This window comes from Borostomias antarcticus (assembly GCF_949987555.1).
Source record: "Borostomias antarcticus genome assembly, chromosome: 2".
Taxonomy (NCBI): domain Eukaryota; kingdom Metazoa; phylum Chordata; class Actinopteri; order Stomiiformes; family Stomiidae; genus Borostomias; species Borostomias antarcticus.
In genome coordinates, this window is record NC_140235.1 from 23,417,683 (window position 1) to 23,438,524 (window position 20,842).

At 45.8% G+C, this 20,842-nt stretch overlaps 3 protein-coding genes across 3 annotated transcripts; 2 read left to right on the forward strand and 1 right to left on the reverse strand.

The window, feature by feature from the left end:
* Positions 1 to 4,677: 4,677 nt before the first annotated feature.
* xrcc2 (X-ray repair complementing defective repair in Chinese hamster cells 2) lies at positions 4,678 to 6,566 on the reverse strand. The gene is made up of 4 exons (XM_084461596.1): positions 6,495 to 6,566; positions 6,228 to 6,309; positions 5,841 to 6,077; positions 4,678 to 5,484 (listed from the first exon to the last, which is right to left on the reverse strand). The coding sequence occupies exons 1-4, from the start codon at positions 6,513 to 6,515 to the stop codon at positions 4,826 to 4,828; spliced, it is 999 nt and encodes a 332-aa protein (XP_084317722.1). The 5' UTR covers positions 6,516 to 6,566; the 3' UTR covers positions 4,678 to 4,825.
* Positions 6,567 to 6,921: 355 nt separating this feature from the next.
* actr3b (actin related protein 3B) lies at positions 6,922 to 12,258 on the forward strand. The gene is made up of 12 exons (XM_084461467.1): positions 6,922 to 7,229; positions 7,961 to 8,016; positions 8,278 to 8,402; positions 8,735 to 8,845; positions 8,999 to 9,094; positions 9,261 to 9,368; positions 10,188 to 10,331; positions 10,478 to 10,651; positions 10,762 to 10,854; positions 11,077 to 11,202; positions 11,315 to 11,398; positions 11,580 to 12,258. The coding sequence occupies exons 1-12, from the start codon at positions 7,186 to 7,188 to the stop codon at positions 11,673 to 11,675; spliced, it is 1,257 nt and encodes a 418-aa protein (XP_084317593.1). The 5' UTR covers positions 6,922 to 7,185; the 3' UTR covers positions 11,676 to 12,258.
* Positions 12,259 to 14,258: 2,000 nt separating this feature from the next.
* cidea (cell death inducing DFFA like effector a) lies at positions 14,259 to 19,992 on the forward strand. Its single transcript, XM_084451862.1, has 5 exons — positions 14,259 to 14,519; positions 16,841 to 16,979; positions 17,947 to 18,099; positions 18,304 to 18,476; positions 19,332 to 19,992. The coding sequence occupies exons 1-5, from the start codon at positions 14,452 to 14,454 to the stop codon at positions 19,432 to 19,434; spliced, it is 636 nt and encodes a 211-aa protein (XP_084307988.1). The 5' UTR covers positions 14,259 to 14,451; the 3' UTR covers positions 19,435 to 19,992.
* Positions 19,993 to 20,842: the final 850 nt, after the last annotated feature.

A 20,842-nucleotide genomic window follows, 5' to 3' on the forward strand; every position in this document is an offset into this window, starting at 1 on the left:
CCTGACTAGGTACATCAGGTTAAATTCATGCAACAGCATCATCATACAACCACAATCACATTTAATTAATCTGATGATGTCAAGTGAGTGTCAGGTCCTTTTAAGCATCTCAAAACATTTCTTCTATTTTGGGACATATTTCTAGGACCTATTTCTCTGCATGTCTACATCCTACATGGTCATTCTCCAGGCCTTCCATCTGCCTGGGAAACCCACCTTTACTATCAAGTATCACTGCAGGGATAGCTTGACAATTCAGCAATCTGTGAACAACCCTCACAATTCTTGTTTCTCTCTTAACCTCAGTTTTTAGAAGAATGCCCCTCTCCCACCCATACATTTGGTGTAAGTAGGTATGTAGTAGTAGTATGTAATCTAAGGGCTACTGCAATGTCCCTGGATGAAGCATGTATGCTATAGACCATTCCCTTTCCCTAGATGAAATGTGTACGTTATAGACTACTCCACTCTCCCTAGGCTAAAAGTTACTACCCTCTCCCGGGATGAAATGGGAAGAATGTAACTAACCTACAGCATCTAGAAGATTCAAAAACAATCAAGAACCTGGGTGGAATTCTGTAGGCTAATTGGCTACTCTCCCTTTTCCTATGAAGTATGTTATATATAATATAGTTGATAATAGTGTTTCTGGGAGATTGGAATTGTGTCAATCAACTAAGATTTGCACTTAACGTGTTGCAATAAACCTAGCCTACAAGGCTACTAATGACATTTCTGTAATGATTAAGAAGTCTCACAGTTAAAGTAAGGTAATTTCCATCCAATTGACCTGAATGACTACTGTCAAACTAAAGTGGAGTCCATATGCATTAAATTGTAGTGATCTTGATTATTTCAGAGTGAAACAAGTACATTCACATTCTTCATATAAGAAGAGACGACACGCGTTGGTTTAATTCTAGCAATGAAAATGCAATGAAAGTGCAATGGGGGTCCCTTTGCACAACAATGCTTATATAAACATCAAAATGTAATCTGACAGTGTTGTGCCCAATTAGTAAGTTGTAGAGCATGCCATCAGCTACCCATACAAGCATTATGAACCCCATTTAGCCACGGGGGGGGTGCTACAGCAATCTTGCGTTTATGCCACTTTTAAGAATTTTGGCTTGTTATAGCGCCACCCTTTGGCCTATCTGTTTCATACTACTATAACTGGTTTCGGAAATATCATCCAAGCGGTTAGGCCTTAACAGGAAATGAGCTCTCTAGCGCCCCCATTTGGTTTAATCTGGCCAGTAATGGAGGCTTTGCCTCTGGCTGACATTGTTGATATGAACACAAAGTTGTGTGGTGTTCCATGCATTCCTTCAGAAGTTATATGCCTTTTTGTGAAAAGCCACACCCTCTGCAATATTCAATTGCTCATAGTGGCTCTTTTCATCAAGTTTTCTAAATTATGCCGAGATGGAACTTTAGATATTCATTGCTAGATTCTATATACTGTGCTTCATGTAGATTGATAAAACTTCCTAGGAGGAGATGATTTTAAGTGTATTTCAAAAAATGCAAAATTGTTGCAAATTAACATAATCTGAAGTTATGGCTCCTTGAGGCAAATTTGTTCACCCTGATGAGACATATATGCCTCCAAAGCTTAATGACTCTAGCTCCAACGGGGCATGAGATATGACCATTCAAAGTTTGCATTTTAGCCCCTTTTATGTATTTTGGCTTGTTATAGCGCCACCCTGTGGCCAATCAGGCTCTTCTTTCTCCAGTGACCATTAGACATACGGTTCGGAAAGCTCTGCATGACGGTTAGGCCTAAAATAAAAATGAGCTCTCTAGCGCCCCCATTTGGTTTGATTGGGACAATAATGGAGGGTTACCATCTGTATATGTGTTGATATGCATACAAAGTTTTGTGGTGTTCGGACAAACCCTTCATAATTTATAGACCTTTATGTGAAATGCCACACCCTCTGCAATATTCATTCGCTGATAGTGGCTCGAATAATCAACTTTTTCAACTTTTGCCGAGATGGAACTTTAGATAGGCCTATTGGTCCCTAGATTGTGTGTACCGAGTGTCACGCAGATTGACGAAACTTACTAGGAGAAGATACATTTTTTGCATTTTTCAAAAAATTCTAAATGGCGGAACATCTATATAACCGGAGGTTATGGGTTCTTGAGGCAAATTTGTTAGTCATGAGGAGAGACATATGTGTGCAAAGTTTCATGTCTGTAGGTCAAACGGGGCCTGAGATACGCCTGTTCAAAGTTCGCGATTTCAAACGGCTGCTACAGCGCCACCTTTTGGCCAATTGATGTGAGACTTGCTCCATGGCTTTGGGGCATTAGCCTTTACGACTCTGCCGAGTTTTGTAAAAAGCGACCAGTCGGTTATAGGGCCTGCCATAGACTCCCATGGCAGATCAATAATAATAATAATACCATCAACAATTACAATAGGGGCTTGGCCCCTAAAAAACAGTATAGTACAAATAATTTAAATATAATATACTAATATGAAGTGCAAAGTCTTTGAATGTTTTTTAAAAGTTTTTTTCAGCAGCAGTTGTGACTATCAGTCATTGGATTTGTCTCTTTTAGCAGCAAGTGTGTGTCTGCAGGAGGTGAGGGGGCCGTTTTAGTCCAGAATCCAGAGTCAGTGGAGGCGGAGTGGGGGACGGTGTGTCTGTGGGAGGGAGGGGTGTCTGCAGGGGGGGGGTCGTCTTAGTCCAGAGGCAGGGGCAGTGGGGGTAGAGTGAGGGGTTGTGGGGGTGGGGGGAGAGCTGGGAGAGAGTTCAGCTTCCTGACAGCCTGATGGATAAAGCTGTCCCTCACCCTGCGTTTTAACAGCGGGCGACTTGGGCGATTAGCTGCCAGAAGTGTGTTAAATGTCTATGAGAGCCGGTGACTGCAGGCGATGCAGCGATGTGGGCGATTTTTATCATCTAGAATCGCCGGCTGTGAGAGGGGTGTGTGGTGTCACCTGCGATGTGGAGTGCTTTGCGGGCCAGGCGTATATTGTAGATGTCCTGGAGTGAGGGAAGGGGTGAGCCAACAATCTTCTCAGCTGCTCTCACTGTGCGCTGCCGGGTTCGAGGCAGGACGCCGTGCAACCCCCGTGTCACACAGTTATGCAGCTAGTCAGAACGCTCGCAATGGTGCCTCGGTAGAAGGGGCGCATGATGGGGACCGAGGCTTTGGCTCTTCTCAGTTTGCGGAGGAAGTAGAGGCACTGCTGAGCTTTCTTTACCAGTGATGCGGTGTTGGTGTTCCAGGAGAGGTCTTCTGTGATGTGCATGCCCAGGAATTTGGTGCTGCTCACTCTCTCCACAGCTGCACCGTTGACAGTCAGTGGGAGGTGCTGGGTGTGCACTCTCCTGAAGTCGACAACAATCTCCTTGGTTTTCTCCACATTGAGAGTGAGATAGTTGTCCCTGCACTATGTGGTCAGTTGGCTCACCTCATCTCTGTAGTTGGACTCATCGTTGTTGCTGATGAGACCCACCACAGATGTGTCGTCCGCAAACTTAATGAAGAGGTTGGTGCTGTGGTGAGCAGTCGTGGGTCAGTAGGGTGAAGAGTAGGGGGCTGAGCACACATCCCCCCCCCCCCCCCCCCCCCCGTGTTCAGGGTGATGGTGCTGGATGTGTTGCTGCCGACCCGGACTGCCTGTGGTCTCCCGGTCAGGAAGTCCAGCAGCCAGTTGCACAGCGAGGTGTTCAGCCCTAGCCAGTCCAGTTTCTGTATCAGCTGCTGTGGGATAATTGTGTTGAATGCTGAAATAAAGTCTATGAACAGCATCCTTGCATAAGATAACTTTAGTGTCCAGATGGGTGAGGACTGAGTCGAGGGCAGTGGAGATTGCATCATTGGTGGACCTGTTGGCCCGATATGTTGACTGGTAGGGGTCCAGGACACGACCCGGTATGTTGTCTGGTCCCGCAGCTTTGCGAGCATTGATCGTCTCACACTGGTTGGAGACAGGGACAGTACCTGGTCTTCTGGAGGGGGTGGGGTCTTCTGTACAGGAGTGCTGTTGTGGGCTTCAAAGCGTCCAAAGAAGTCATTCAGGTTGTTCAGCAGAGTGGTGTCGCTGTCGCAGGTCTGTGGTCGGGGTTTATAGTCCGTGATGGTCTGTCAAATGAAGGTTAAGGATAAAAGCTCTCGACAAAAACAACTGAGATAAAATTAGAGGTGGGAGATAAAATTAATTCTAATATGAATCGTGATTCTCTCTTGAACGATGCATTGCTCAATGCGGAAAACTCATAATCGTAAATAAAAATTTAAAAAACTGTTTGCACTGTAAGGGTAAATTCCTTGCGTCTTGATGGTGAAACGTAAAAATAAAAAATCAACTTGGCAGTCAACTGCATGAGAGAGAGACAGAGGGCAGAGCGCAGTTCCATGGGTTGCGTATGGCAAGGCAGTGCTGACAATTGTTAAAAATCGCAAAAAAAAAAAGTGGATGCATCAAGATGAATCGATAATCGTTTTATAATCAATAATCGTTTAATGATTAGATTGTTGCACTCTGAATCAGAATCGAATCGTGAGGTGCCTAGAGATTCCCCACCCCTAGTTAAAATGGTTCAATAATGCCCTTACAGCACAATTCTGTTCAATGGATGTCTCAAGAATGTGTATTTATTCAAGAAAGACTCTCTTTCATGTCTAGAACCAAAGATCTCTGGGGAACTGAGAAATTAATTGAATGAGGTCAACGTAGTATTACATGCTGTACATTTCAATGGTGTTTGTTAATGAAATACACATATGCCATAATTTAAAATGATATAACAGTGAACAGCCATCACCATCTGACTCTCCCAGAACAGTGAAACTATTAAGCAAACTTCAACCCCCCGTCAGTTATAAAGAAAGAGACGTTCTTGACACCACTTGTTCTGTTGGTGGTGGAGGAAGAGGAGGAGTAGGAGGAAGAGGTGCATGTAGCTGTGAACACATGCCTGTGTTCCTTAGTGCCCACCCCTGTCTCTGCTCTAGCCAATAGCAGCCTGTGTGTGACCAGCCTTTGCCACGCCCTGCAGAGGTATGGCCTATCATAATCAGACGCCTGGGAGGAAGCCCACCTCCTCCAGGAAGTGGAAGAGGATGCGGCCTCAGAGGAGCTGCCAGGCCCATCAGAACTACAGCTCCCATAATTCCTCATGATGGCGTGCGTAGTGGCGAACACGGTGATGCGGTAGTCCCTCAGCAGCCTGGCCAGAAGCTCGCAGCACTTCCTGAGAGTCGCTTCCTGTTTGGCTACGCTGTCCCCGCCCCCGCTGCGGTCCGTCCAGTAGAAAGCCGAGATGCTGTCGATGATGAGGAGACAGAGGGCGGGGCGGCTGCAGAAGGAGGTCTCCAGGAAGTGGAGCGTGAGGAGGAGCTGGGCGGAGCTGGAGCAGTGGACCACCGAGAGACGGCCCAGGCAGGCTCGGACCCTCGCCTCGGGGTCAGAGGTCACCGAGTCCTGGACCCGGCCTCTGGAGCTCCCGTACCCTGCAGGGAGACAGGGAATAGGTTAGAACGCTCCTCCAGTCCCTCATAGAACATTTCTGTAAAGTGTGTTCGACTATTTTGCTAGCATCTTTTTTGACTATAACACCGGTTGATCCTATGCAGATAAGATGGTGATCTTAGTGTTCTTCAGCTTTTACATTTTGTGCACATTCTAGGAGCTAACGGAAGAACATTTCACTACTTGTTGTATCTGTATGTAGCTTGTGACAAATAAAACTGACAGTTTGATTTTCTCAGAGCACGTAGCGGTAACAAACTGAGGTGTCATAGAACACTCCCCCCCCCCCCCCCTTTTTTTTTTTTTTAAGTCAGAACAAACTCATCATACTTCCTACCTCCCTCAGGGCCCGCGGCCCCAGCCCCCTCCCCAGCGCAGGCCTCGGGTTGCGTGGCCAGGTGGTGCTCCAGCACGGCGACCAGACGCAGCATGTCGAAGTGGTGATCCGTGTCCAGGAAGACCGCCTCCGCCCCCAACCCCCCTGCCTCCCTGGGCAGCAGGCAGCGGGACAGCAGGTGGTAGAGCAGCTCCGTCTTCCCTGTACCCTCGGTGCCGTGGAGCTCCACCACGTCACCTGGAAGGAGGGTGGGGTGTGATGTGGTGAGAGGAGGAGGAAGAGATGAGAGGGGATGGGGGGAGGATATAGCTAACACATAGGCCTAAGCTAACAGTCACTACAATTACAAAGCCAGCTGACTGAGAAGATAAGTGGTTGTTTGTTTACCGTTGTCGGGTCCCCCACCCTCTGGAAAGATGAGAGGTTCGATGTCCTTCAGCGACCGCCTCCCTTCCAGCCTGGCAAATAGCTGAAGAGGAGGATATCAGCTTAGTCTGAGCCATAACGTTACTAGCTAACGTTAGTCACTTGGCTAAGGCTTTTGACATGCTGTGTACACTTTGGGCCACCTTTGGTGTACTGTATGTGTGGCTGTAATAAACGTTTGTATGCGTAATAGTCCTGCTTGCTACTGTAAGCTAACGAGATACCTACCTGTGCACCAGTCTCGGTCATCTTTCATCCTCGCAGACCAGTCTCAAGCTGTCCAAACTTCAGAAGAAAAACACAAGTTGAAACCACGCGCGTTTTCGAGCCAACTTCCTGCTTTCTCCTCGATATCATAATGCCAGGTATATACATGAGCACGAAAACGTGATCTTAGCATATATTCACATGTCTTATGTTATCAGTCGGAACAAGAATCAAGTTTTATGAACTACAAATAAGACATTTGAGCTACCGCGATTGAAAAATATCTACAATTACCACGAGAGTCGAGGCGCACGTGATGTTGCAGTCGCGTGACGGTAAAAGAAAATGCATTTCTTGGTTTCAAGCGCCACCTGGCGGCAGCCTGTATCATTACACTCACAGTACGCTGCGGTCGGTTCCCACCGAACTGCGCGAGGTTCCGGTTACCAGGGGGACGGTTCCAGTCTGCTTCTATTTTTTGCATCTTCCCTTTGACTCGGGAAGCACTTTCCTTGTCATAGAAATAGAATATAGCCGAACGGTGCACGGGAATAGGCGAGGACGGGCGCAGCAGCTGTCGTTTTACAATTTGGTTCGACGCAGAGCGGTGTGTCCGTTTAACCTAGAATGATACACAACGGAGAATCGAGCTGATCCAGTCGCAGCGAAGTGATCCATGGTGTTCTAGTCCGTTCTGTCGTCATCGCGAAGCATGGCAGTGCCTCTCCCTCCCTGTGTTATAGACTGCGGGACAGGGTGAGTTTGTTGATATGAAACAGCTGAGCTGACAGATCTCACGTTTGAGAGAAGGCTACACGATTAAGGTTCGCAAACGAACCAACTTTATATGTGGTCCTCGCTGTATCTGCACGTGACATAAAGCGATAAAACATTTGTTTACATTGCTTGATGGGAACAGTCACATTATAAATAGTTTAGCAGTCTTATGTCATTTTGATGCCAGGAACTAGGCATATCATGGCTTGTCTGGCTCTGGTGTCCTCTAATGGTGAAATATTGTTCAATACAATGTTGTGACTGGAGCAAAAGGGTAAAACAAAAGATTATGCATAGGGTATCTGTGATTATGAATAGGGTATCTGAGGGTATACAGGCTATACGTGAAGCATGTCTTATAAAGAGCAAACTTTATCATGCATGCTGTTCACTTGCTGGATCTCCTCCACATGGAAAACCACAGAGGTTTATATCTAGGCCGATATGGAGGAAATGGGTCAGATAGTATTTCTGTCACCTGGAGTCGAGAAAAAAATGCTTGGATACTCTCCAGATGAAATGGCTCTGCAATGGCGTAGTGGCTTTATAAAGTGGTATTCTTCCTCACTTGAATCATAGCATATCTTAGGTCAGCTTTTATGTTCAGTTGTAGGATTTTGGATATCTCACACACACTCTGTTTTACAAAGCCGAAGGTTACTATATACCTGGTATTACATCGTCATGACTGTGTTTTTCTGTGCTTGTAGGTACACTAAGGTTGGATATGCCGGGAACACTGAGCCTCAGTTCATTATGCCCTCCTGTAAGTACACAGGAACAACAAGAGCTGTTCTATAGCAACTAACGGCATATTTTGCTCTCCTGTAACAACCATATTGAAGTAACATGTTTATTATAAGTGAAGATATGACACTAAATATATACATACAGTACATAATGATAGGCCTACTGGGCTGGTGCTCTCCTGTGTGTCCAGTTAATAAGAGGGTGCTGAATTCCCCAGCTAACTGTGTCTTGTATGGTATGTGTACAGCTAATTTGTGTGTGTGTGTTCTGCTGTTAGGCATTGCTATCCGGGAGTCTGCCAGTGTGGGAGACCAGGCTCAGAGGAGGCTGATGAAGGGAGTAGATGACCTGGACTTCTTCATAGGGGATGAGGGCATCGACAAGCCAAACTATGCAACCAAGGTGATCGCTCAATCTATCAATCAGTCACTAAATCAACAAACCAACCAACCATCACCAGTCAACTCCACAATTAAATCTGTGCAAATTCCTCAGTATACCACTCATCGAATTGTTAGCTTTTTGGTGGTGTAGTCGGCTAAAGCGGTGTTTAAGGGAGGTGGTCATGTGTGTTTTGCAAGTCAGAGGACTCGCGAGGAGCAGGTGAGGGTGGGAGCAAGACTGGCAAGTGACACAGTAACGCTACCAAAACAATGGTATTCCCTACCAGGGGTGTGGATGCTCAGTTTATCAGGTCCTTTGTGAGATAACCACGTGACCCCCTGTCCTCACAGTGGCCAATCAGACACGGTATGGTAGAGGACTGGGACCTGATGGAGAAGTTCATGGAGCAGGTCATCTTCAAGTACCTGCGGGCGGAGCCTGAGGACCACAGTTTTCTCATGGTGGGTCCATAGTGTGTTGGAAATTTAATTCAAAAATGCTTTAAATAATTAGTATAAAAATGCTTTAGAACATTTTAAAACAGCATTATCATTGTAAACAATGTTGTAATAGTATGGGGCAGTTCTGATTGTGTGTGTGTTTACCCTGTGCAGACAGAACCTCCGTTGAACACACCAGAGAACAGAGAGTACCTGGCTGAGATCATGTTTGAGACCTTCAATGTGCCAGGACTCTACATCGCGGTACAGGTACGGTACAGGTAGACACACACACGAGGGAGGAGAGGGATAGAGATATGGATAGATAAGAAAATTAGTGTAGAGTGTCCAAAGTGATTCCAATACATCTTAAAAGTATCTTTAATCAATCTTATATATTGCTAATATCTCTCTCACACACACACACACCTCCCAGGCGGTGCTGGCCCTGGCTGCCTCCTGGACCTCCAGACAGGTGGGGGAGAGAACGCTGACGGGGGTGGTCATTGACAGCGGAGACGGAGTCACTCATGCCATACCTGTGGTAAGGATCGGACACACACACATACCATATGTCTGGTAAGGGTCAGATGTCAGGCTGGCTGTTTGTGTTCACCGTCTCAGGCCAAGTGCTACGTTATCAGGCAGGGTACAAATTCACTGCAGAGGTAGGACATGATAGCAGGCTCAGAGGCAGGTGAAGGAGCTCCAGTGAGGTTTTATCCAATAATAGAATCAGAACAGGCGCTTGGGAGAGAACTGACTACATGCAACATAACACTATGACCAGACCAGGAACAAAGCAACAGAGCCAGAATACAAAGACAGGCTAACAAGGGAATGAGGTGCAGGTGGGTCTGATCATAACGAGGGACAGGTGGAACCAATCAGGGCGGGGCAGGCAATCACACAGACACAGAAGAACCAACAGGGGGCGCAAAATGAGAGGGAAACCCACAAACAGACACCGGGGCAGGGAGCAACACCACTAGGGAATAGGGCGGGCAGGGAGGGTTGTGGCTAGATGGGATACAGCTATGGCCTGTGTAGGAGGCTAGTTCCCATAAACGCAGAGAACGGCCAAACCTAACCCTTGATCCTAAACCCAAACCTATACCTAAGCCTAACCTTAATCCTAAACCTAACCTTAACTTAACTCTAAACTTAACCCTAAATGGCCTCTGCGTTCATGGGAACTAGCCTTTACCGTCCTTCTACACAGGCCGTAGCTTTATCCTATCTAAGGAGTGCAGTCACCAGGGGGGGAGGGTGGGGCGTGACACTACCAGATTGGTTGTTTTTGTGTTTCCTGCTCCAGGCTGAAAGCCACAACATGGCTGGTTGCTTGTGTCTCTTGTCTCAGGCTGAGGGCTATGTGATCGGCAGCTGTATAAAGCACATCCCCATCGCAGGGCGGGACATCACCTTCTTCATCCAGCAACTTCTGAGAGAGCGGGAGGTGGGGATCCCTCCGGAACAGTCCCTGGAGACCGCCAAGGCCGTCAAGGTACTGTAGGATGCGCACACACACACAAGAACAGGCATGCAAGCACACATGCACTAACATTGCTCTTTGTGTGTCTGTATGTGTGTGTGTCCCTTACTTGTCACGTGTGTGTGTGTGTGTGCATGCCTATCTGTGTGTGTTTCCAGGAGAGATACTGCTACATCTGTCCAGACATAGTGAAGGAGTTCACCAAGTATGACAACGACCCAGCAAAGTGGATTAAGAAGTACCGTGGTGTCAACTCTATCAGCAAGAGCGAGTTCCACATCGACGTGGGCTACGAACGCTTCCTGGGGCCCGAGATCTTCTTTCATCCAGAGGTACAATGTCCTACAATGAATCTATGGACGTAAGCAGGGAACACCGATCGTATAGTTCCTTGTAAGGTAAATCAATCTCCTTGTGAAGTCTGCTCTGCTGTGTGTTGCAGTTTGCCAACCCAGACTTCATGCAGCCCATCTCAGATGTGGTGGACGAGGTCATTCAGAACTGTCCCATCGACGTCAGAAGGCCTCTGTACAAGGTAGGACCAGTACCGAAAACTGGAGAAAACTTCTCTATGACGTTTAGACGAGATGAAGATGATGTGTGTGTGTGTGTGTGTGTTTATATATGTGTATGTGTACCTGTGTGTGTGTATTCATGCATATGTGTGTTCATCCATACATGTGTGTGATCATGCATACATGTGTGTGTGTTCATGCGTACATGCGTGTGTGTGTGTTCGTGTGTGTGTGTGTTCCAGAACATCGTCCTGTCCGGAGGGTCCACCATGTTCAGGGACTTTGGGCGGCGTCTACAGAGGGATCTGAAGCGCGTGGTTGACGCTCGACTCAAACTGAGCGAGGAGCTGAGTGGGTGGCGGATTAAGGTGCGTGTGTGTATGTGTGTATGTGTGTGTGTGTGTGTGTGTGTGTGTGTGTTTGAGTGTGAATGTGTGTGTTGGCACAGGAAGACTGATCTCTCTTGGTCCTGGTTGACAGCCCAAGCCCATGGAGGTCCAGGTGGTGACCCATCACATGCAGCGCTACGCCGTCTGGTTTGGAGGATCCATGCTGGCTTCCACGGTATTCTCTCTCTCTCTCTCTCTCTCTCTCTCTCTCTCACACACACACACACACAGTAGAAGGCAATTCAACACACAATTCAGGTAGGGATTTGGCTAAACTAGCACACAACTGCCCTAGTAACCCTGATTTGGCAGGGTTGTTCAGTTTGCTCTCTGGTGTGCTCCTGTTCCCTCCCCAGCCGGAGTTCTTCCAGGTATGCCACTCTAAGAAGGACTACGAGGAGCACGGCCCCAGCATCTGTCGCCATAACCCCGTCTTCGGCGTCATGTGCTGATAAACGCCTGCCACCTTCTGTTGACTGGGAGCACTTGTTTTGCCACCCGGGGCAGCCCATATGGGTGCGTAAAGGTTTTTACCTTTAGGTCAGTGCAGAATTGTTTCCACTAAGCAAGGGGAATTTGGCTCACCTGGGGCTTTGCCGGGGTATAAAACATGCGCTCCTGTTGACAGCCTAGCCCAGATCCAGCCTACTCGTCGCCGCCTCTGTCCTTAAAGGGACATTACACCCAAAATGAGTGGTTGTCAGATGCTCTCTGACGTCAGAGGCTAAAGCAGTTTTGAGTGTAATGCCCCTTTTAAATTTACCACTGTTGCCCTCCCACCCACCAAACTTTAGAATCCCCCTTCATTCTGATGCACTTTTGGATGAGAGAACTATTATTTATTTGGACTGAGGAAGGAATTCTGTATATTTTTCAAAGGGAAAGTGAGGGACAGGAGTTGTGACTGATCTGTGTCTCTAGACCACTGTGGGTCCCACACTGTTACATCACCAGTCAGCTGTGAAGATGTTCTGTAACAGAGATACACTAAGACAAACCTTTAAACACTTCAAACCAAGCCATAATCTGATGACTGTTTTTTTTTTCTAACATCCTTTTTTTTGGGTGGGGGGGGGGGCGGGAGGGGGCTTGCAGTGTTATGATTGGAAACTAATAGTAATAGACACTCCCGTCTAAAAGTGACTTAAAGCGAAACATATATTATGGCACATGCAAGTGAAGTGGAAATGAGCCCAGGACTCTTGTATTGCAAGCTCTGCTCCCTGTGCTGTGTGATGTGGTTTTACTTTGGCTACGTACTGCATGTTCAGGTCTGTATGACACATGTAGGAGCAGCTACATACGTTCAGGTCGACACGACACATGTAGGAGCAGCTACGTACGTGCTTTCAGTTGGTACGACACATGTAGGAGTAACTACATACGTTCAGGCCGAAAACACGTAGGAGCAGCCACATAAGTGCGTTCAGGTCTGTATGACACGTAGGAGCAGCTACGTACGTTCAGGTCTGTACGACACGTGTAGGAGCACCATGAGAATAAGCTGCTTCCATCAGTCGCCTTATTTGTGTTTGACCAATGTCATGGTTTGAAAATGTATATGTGTACAATCGGGTGGAGTCTGTGTGTGTGCGTGCGTGTGTGTGTGCGTGTGTGCGTGCGTGCGTGCGTGTGTGTGCGTATAGGGGAGGTGGGGATGAGGGGAGAATGAAATACATGGTCAATCTTGCTTCTTCTTATTCTTTTTGTGTTACTGAACAACACCGTGATTTCGCAGTGTAAGGCCTGTGATTTCTTAGAATAACAATACCCAAATTACACCTCTGACACCAAATCTATTAATTCAGAAGCATTGTAAGGTAAAGCATTTAAAATTATCTATATTTATATGGAATATAATTTCAGAGGAGAAGGTCATTGAACAAATATATGTCATACCGATGACATGAAATAGTGTACAGTATAATCTCATTATGGGGAAAAAGTTTATAGTTTTATTATTAGGTCCAAAGTTGTTGAATGAATTATTTTTCTCTACCACTGAGAATGGGGTTTAGGATATGCAATAGTTTTGTGTGTAGGATGAAGTGTTATTGAGGTATTTATTATTATTATTATTTCATGTTTGACTGCAGTACATTAAGGCTTTGAAGGTAATTACTTTGGCTTGCTGAAACTGAGCTGTAGCAGGTGTATGAAACTATAATGTGAATAAAGGCACTTGTCACCTTCAAGGCTGTCTGTGTCTGTCTGTCTGTCCTGATTCTTTGTTGTATTGTCCCATTGTAAGAGTCCGCTGGCCCAACATTCTCATCATCTAATCTGCATCCTAGAAAAGCTCATATAACAGCTCTTAATTGCTATGAGAAGATTATGCTGTTCTAGTCTGAGTGATTTATTCATAGTCCTAATCATCATAACCAACTCAAACTAAACCACACAGACAAGTTGGACTGGACCGCTTGTGTTTAAGAACATCCTAGAATGTCAGGGCAGGCTATTAGGACAGGTGATATTAGGTCAAAGGTATTTAGGACAAGGAAGTCGTATCAGTGATGTCGGATAGATTGGGAGACATGAACTGTATTTTATGAAATTGTGTCATCTTATAACACTGAGGTCTGTAGTGAGTAGCCTAGCCTGCATTGTTTCATCTCAGTCTGTCCACTGCGCCCATGGTGTAGCAGCAACTCACTTAATAGATGCACAAGTAGCCTATCCGTCACAGAGCGCCTTTATAAGGAGTGATCAGTGTATGGAATCACCATCACCAAGTTATCAAAGGTCAACTGACAAATCACCTTTTTAATCTGCCTGTTTTACATCAAAGAAACGCACCTGCCACAGACCTAGGGTTATAATTATTTGTCAGTGACTATTTAGGACATTATTATTAATGAATAAACAACTCTATCAATTTCTCGCTACAGTAAATGAATTTGGACGCATGCCTGTGATTGATATATCCTAGTTATCTGTATTTAATTTGTCGTCACAGATAATCGACCAATCATGTGAAGGCAGTGTTTATAAAAAGGCGTCACCAAATTCAGACAATGGCAGATTTCCGCGCACCATTTCTTGACCACGTACAGGATCGGACTGGGGTAGCAACTTTAAGCCGGAGTGTGAGTTGGGGCAGAGGTCTTCAGCCAAGATCTTTAGGGGCCCGGGAGAAACGCATCAACCTCACAGCAGGGCACATTTACATTTGGGAAGGATTATTTCTACCCTAAATAAGTTTTGTCAAACACCGTTTGATATAGAATGTCGCCGCTGTCAATTCAGTCCAGCGTGGAGTATGCGAAGACTCTCATCCCGGAGACGCTTGTGAGGTGAGAGAGCGTGTACACAGAACTTGTCAATCATAAACTGTTTTTGAATTGATATTTACCACTGCAAACTACGGTTGCCGTTAAACGTCTATCAACTTGGCCGATATTCAGCTATTCGCTGATTCGCTGATTAATAAAGATTAAGGCTATATGCGTAACACTGCGTGCGTAATTGGCAGGCTGGTCAAATTGGTCTACCTGACAGAAGAGAAAATGGCTTTTGATTTAGTTAACATTATTTATCTCCGTCCTTCAAAATATGGTGTTCTCGACAAATGTAATTGCTTGGCCTTTGCCTCACTGATGCGTGTTTGCGTCCCTTTGGCACGAATTACACAGACAGAAAACGCTGTCCTCTTTGGCTGTCCTCTTTGGCATGCGGTCAGTGTCCACTAACCAACCGTAACACGTCACCTGTTCATGTCTGCAGTTTTTGCTCAATGCTTGTTGATGCAAAAGTGCATTAATCTTGTTTGGCGGTTAACAGGTTGGCTCATACTACCATGTGATTTGGCAAGAGACCCGATCCAGGATTAGTGGCCGGGAGCTAGAACGAGGATATGTTGTTGGATAAAACACTCATACTCATACGCTTGGAATAGCCTATCACATAGCATGTCTCAGACCCTTTACACGGGACTTTCCACAGTGGAATGAATGGTTGTAGGATTAGGAATGTTTGGCTCTGCGAGTTTTAGAGATTATGGTACAAAGAGCAATGCAGCCTACAGACCTATACTGAATTTGGATACACAGTGTTGTGTATCATCATCATCATGGGGCGGCTGTGGCTCTGGAGGTAGAGCAGGTCGTCCAATGATTAGGGGCCAGGCAGCGTAGCTGCCGGAACCCTATTGTATTTGCCTATATTATTATTATTATTATTATTATTATTATTATTATTATTATTATTATTATTCTCCATCTTCCACTGAAGTTTAACTTCCCGTGGACAAAAAATCACCAAAATTTGCACATAGCTCCAGTACTATAGCCAAAGTCCTCAACCTGCATTGTAGGTCAATAAACCTGAAGGTGGCGCTACAGCAACAGTCTAAAGTTTAAAACTTAAAAAAAAACAAAAAACAAATCAGCCATAGGTGCTATCACTGTAAAACCACCACGTGAATATAGTCCCAAGTGAGACAAAACTTTCATATGCTCTGACCTTGCAGGAATTTTGAAGTTTGAAGTCCATCACTCTGATTTCTTCATAAACTGTAAAACCTATCAAACCTATAGCCTCCCACATTTTTTGTTCAATTGACACCAAAATTGATATACTGTATCTTCAGACTGTCCTTACCAAACAATCCTCACAGATTTTTGAAACATGAAAATTTGAGCCCACAGCACATCAAAAAGTTTTACTGTTAACAGTTCTGTATACAGTTCCTATTAATTCTCGCCAAATCAATGTCCGATCATCCTCATAAAAAGTGACAACATTGGCCACATATCCAAGATGTAGTGTGATTTTCTTCAGAATTTTATCTCAAAAATTGAATTTAAAAAAATGTTTAATTCTGTCCTCTGAAACCAACACTTCATACAGAGAAAACTACGTTACCCACAATCCAACGCAAGCTCCACGAATCGGAGACATCGCTGTTGGCAACCCTACCCAACCCCCGCCAAGGATTACAATGACTAAATCGATTGATTGGCAACTGACTGAGTACACAGCTGCTGAAGTTAATGTTCAATTATGAAGAAAAGCAAACAAAACCTGTAAAAATTAATAAACATATGTCTTTCCACATTTTTCAATCAATTAACACCAAACTTGCTACACTGGATCTTCAGACTGTAATTCACAAACTCATTGACCAGATTGTTGAATTATCAAAATCGAGCTTACAATGCATCAAAATGTTTTACAAATGTTTTACGATACGAATATACAAAATGAACATTGGAATGTCAACTTTCTTGTTGTCCTCCTATTCTCTCGCTTATTGCTCCTAAACTTGTCGGAAATTGCCTGGCCCCGCCTCATCGCTGCGTAGCGGCTTTAATTGTATGTTAGAATCCCGGCTCCTACTGTCCACATGTCGAAGTGTCCTTGGGCAAGACACCAAACCCCAAATTGCTCCCAATGAGCAGGCTAGCCTAGCACCTTGCATGGCAGCTTCCGCCATTGGTGTGTGAATGTGTGTGTGAATGGGTAAATGAGAGGCCATTGTAAAGCGCTTTGGATCAAAGCGCTACAGTATACAAGTGCAGTCCGTTCACCATGTCCTCCTCTTCTCCCACCCTGCTCCTCCTCTCCTCCCCCTCTGTCCCTGCTCCTCCTCTGCTCCTCTCCTTCCCCCCTGCAGGTCTGTGTCGAATGTCCAGATGACCATCTCTCGCCGCATCCTGCCTTCTCCCCGGCTCCGCCCCTACACGGTGTGCACCCCCAACCGGGGGAGGAGGCGAGGCCTTGTGGCCTCCTCGCTGGACGACCTCCTGGACAAGGTAAGCGCAGAAACAGCCTCACGTAGCGTCCTGATTATTCTTAGATGCCGGTTTTATCGTCCTACCCGATGAAATCTGCGAGGGCGACACTCGATTGATCCGTGTGAATTTGCTATTCTTTCACTTTGTCTTCAGCTCATGTCAGGCTCTACATGGTTTGGCCCCCCACTATCTGGCTGAACTGATTCAAGTTCGGGCGACATCTAGAACCCTGAGGTCCTCCTCCGAGACTCTTTTAATACTCCCTAGATCGAGACTTAAGACCAAGGGTGACCGAGCTTTTGCGGTGGCTGGCCCAAAGCTCTGGAACAGCCTCCCTCCACACATTAGACACGCACAGAACCTAGGGCTCTTTAAGTCTCAGCTTAAAAACGCACTTGTTTTCACTGGCTTTTGAGGCCTGATAGCCTACATCCCTTGTCCTGTTTTGTGTCCTGTCCTTTTATTGTTCTGTGATTATGTGCACTTTATTCTGTTTTTTGTTTTAGTTTATTTTATATATTGTACAGCACTTTGGTGCAACTTCGTTTGATTTTAAACGTGCTTTATAAATAAAGTTGACCTTGACCTCAGCTCTAGATTATGCTCTTAGTCACTTGTTTTAGAAAGAAGATGCCCTTGTGAGTTCTGGCAAGTAGTAGTACATTGGCTTTTCCTACGTTAAATGTAAGTATTGTTAGTCGCTTTGTATAAAAGCGCTAGCTAAATAACTAATGTAATGCAATATAATTGGTGTGTGCGTGCCCAAGCCTAGCCTGCGGAAGACATTCCGCATGCACCCGAGCCCACCACCTGGGGGCCCTCGGCACAATTCCTTTTTCCCCGTGGCCAATTACATTTTGCTTTGTGCATACTTGGTGTCTCAGTAAAGGTACAATCTATTCCACTCTAGAGCCCGTCTACTCTCTAAATCCAGAGTTCAGAGCGTGAGGTGTTTGCTACGTTTGACCTCCCTCCTCCTGTCCAGGTGTCCAGCGCCTTGCTGCTGACCTGCCAGTTCCTATCCCTGGTGCTGGAGGAAGACGGCACGGTGGTGGACTCCGAGGCCTTCTTTCGGTCACTGCCCCCCAACACCCCCCTGATGGTGCTGAAGAAGGGGGAGAGGTGGACCCCGAGCAAGGTGGAGGCCTCTGATAATCTCGACTACTCGCTCCCTCTCCCACCCCTCTCCCCTCCCCCTCTCCTCGTTTCATGCAGCGTTGTCACTCTACCACAAGGCGGTGATGCTGCCCCACAGGCTCGACAATTCAACTGGAGACTAATCGATTACTGTGTGTGTTTGTTCTCTCTCCTCTCGACCTGGCGGGTGTCGTGTTGTTCCCAGGTCCACCCCAGTATCCGTAAATCCAGGAGGAGTGGCATAGCCAAGCTAACCTTCGACCTCTACAAGCTCAACCCCAAGGACTTCATTGGCTGCCTGACCATCAAGGCAACGCTGTACGAGATCTACACGCTGTCCTACGACATCAAATTCACCAGAGCCAAAGACTTCCTGAAGTAGGTTTACAGGATACGACTCCTTCACTACCCTGGTCACACTCACTCAGTCTAACCCCCTCCCTCTCTCCCTCTCTCCCTCTCTCCCTCTCTCCCTCTCTCCCTCTCTCCCTCTCTCCCTCTCTCCCTCTCTCCCTCTCTCCCTCACTCCCTCACTCCCTCACACACACAGGCTACTGTACTTATGCTGTGTTCCTGTTGTATCGGAGCTCTGGATTTGGCGCTCTGGGTGATGTCATATTCCAATTTAATGTGTTCCAGAGACAAAACGTGAAAAACCCACAACTTTGTAGTTCTAGCCAGTTTGGCGACTGTTAGCCATTTTTAGCAATACCAATTGATAACTACAGTATGCTATTTTGCACATACAAACTTTGTAGCAACATTGTCCACTTATAAGACATTGGACAGTACTGTGTGTGTACGACTGATTTAATGAGACACAAATAAGACGGAAGCGCTAATAAGTCTTATTACAGCTTTCACATATCGTTGATGCGCGGAGTAGCCATCTTGATTGATGTCAGCAGCTGACGTTGAAGTCGGGCTGATTTTTTTTATCCAGAGTAAAATAACGGAAATGGCAAGTTCAGGTGACGTGATCACGATTTCGAAGTCGACCTCGAGAATCCTGACGTTTCTGATACAAAAGGAAGGCAGCGTTACCGTACCTCAACTAGTTACACCCCATTACTGCTAAAATGCATTGCTGAACCATATTGATGGTCATAATGGGCTTATGGCTGTTGAGGTGACTAGAGTATGGTGATCTTTCTAACTCTCTCTCTCTCTTTCTTGCTCTCTTTATTCTGTCTTTGTCCCTCTTACCCCCCCCCCCCCCCCCCGCGTCTCCAGGTCTCTGCTGAGGTGTGTGACCTCGCTGGCCAGAATGGGGGGGCAGCTACTCCTCTGCGCATCCTCATACATGATGCAGTTTATCGGAGAGGACGACAACTAGTTCCTCCTCATCCCACTGTCCTCTCCTCCTCATCCCTCCGCCCCCCTCATATCTCCTCACTGCTTGGCTACCGGTTCACGGGGTACCCTCTAACACCCCCCTCTGGCCACCGGGTGAAACTGTTTGCTCTGCCTGATCTATTGACTTGTTGAAAATGAAAGGACTGCTAAATCAAGAGGTGATTTTAAAAAGCCATTTGTTTTAGAAAAAAAAAAACTGAATGTTCACATTCACATTTACCGGGATGTTATTATTGTTTTACAGTCTGCTGAGCGATGAGTAGCCACGTTGTATGGTTTTAGCTGCGTGTGTGTATATGTGGGTGGGAAGCATTTCTGAAATGTTGCTGAAGGATTCAAATGACTAGGCTATCTATTCAAGCAATCATGTTATGTAAAATTGAAGATGTCATAAATGTTTACCCAAGCTATAAATAAAGATCAGTTTTGTAAATAGTCTTGTCTATTCAAGCAATCAAGTATGTCATGTAAAATTAATGATCATGTCAGAAAATGTTTACCCAAGCTATAAATAAAGATCAGTTTTGTAAATAGTTAATTTGACTTGTTTTCTGGTTGTTGTTCTCTCTCTCAGCATATTCTGCCCACTGCCTGATTCTCTTTGTGTGAGCTAAGCTCTCTGATCCACAGGGCTGTCTGCTGGTGATGGGTGGACAGACAACACAGTTTAACCTTCCCGTGTGTGTAGCGTACTGAACCTGGTCTCTGTTAACACCTGTGATGTCTGGCTTGTCATTAGTCAAAAAGAGGACATCTTGATGATAAAGGAGTAGTAAAGGGAAAAATCATGTTTAGCCCTGTTTTAAGGTTACTTATGATCATATATAATGGTTCAGATCAATAAGTTGACAAAACTAGCACTTTTGAGAAAGTTGATAATTGCTCTACCACCGTTTAGGTCATACAATGGATGTGGGTGGGCACCTTGAAAAATCATTCAAAAACGTGTTAAACTCTTGATTTCAAAGACAAGAAGCTCACCGAGGGGGTAATTGGTGTCCGTTGGTGTTCTGACATCAAATTCGCCGCAAAGTATGAATCCTGTAGGGTTTTATTGATCATTTTATGAAACCCATTGACTTGTATTGACGCGACCATTGTAGATGTGTAGATCAATCCGCAGAGGGGATTCAGGAAGCGGAACTAGGGGAGAACCGGGTCAAAAGTCGCACTTTTTGATTTGATTCCATTTACTCCGAAATTAGAGAGAGATTCCACATTTTATGACAAACAACTTGCACATGTCCTTCACTATTATCAACTGTAATGTTCGTGCTAGGATATAAGAGTTTAACATAAATAGGGCGAGAACGGACTGAGCGCAATGCGACTTTTGTCCCTGCCGAGCGGGACAAAAGTCTCATAGGAGAGGGGCAAAAGTTGCACTG

Bases quoted from the DNA above. Each gene is read 5' to 3' on its own strand.
- xrcc2 (XM_084461596.1), bottom strand. From the start codon at position 6,515: ATGACCGAGACTGGTGCACAG. The intron at 6,310-6,494 runs GTAGGTATCTCG...CCTCCTCTTCAG, and splicing joins TGACCGAGACTGGTGCACAG to CTATTTGCCAGGCTGGAAGG. The intron at 6,078-6,227 runs GTAAACAAACAA...CCCTCCTTCCAG, and splicing joins GGGTGGGGGACCCGACAACG to GTGACGTGGTGGAGCTCCAC.
- actr3b (XM_084461467.1), top strand. From the start codon at position 7,186: ATGGCAGTGCCTCTCCCTCCCTGTGTTATAGACTGCGGGACAGG. The intron at 8,017-8,277 runs GTAAGTACACAG...TTCTGCTGTTAG, and splicing joins TCAGTTCATTATGCCCTCCT to GCATTGCTATCCGGGAGTCT. The intron at 9,369-10,187 runs GTAAGGATCGGA...CTCTTGTCTCAG, and splicing joins TCACTCATGCCATACCTGTG to GCTGAGGGCTATGTGATCGG.
- cidea (XM_084451862.1), top strand. From the start codon at position 14,452: ATGTCGCCGCTGTCAATTCAGTCCAGCGTGGAGTATGCGAAGACTCTC. The intron at 18,100-18,303 runs GTGGAGGCCTCT...TGTTGTTCCCAG, and splicing joins AGAGGTGGACCCCGAGCAAG to GTCCACCCCAGTATCCGTAA. The intron at 18,477-19,331 runs GTAGGTTTACAG...CCGCGTCTCCAG, and splicing joins AGAGCCAAAGACTTCCTGAA to GTCTCTGCTGAGGTGTGTGA.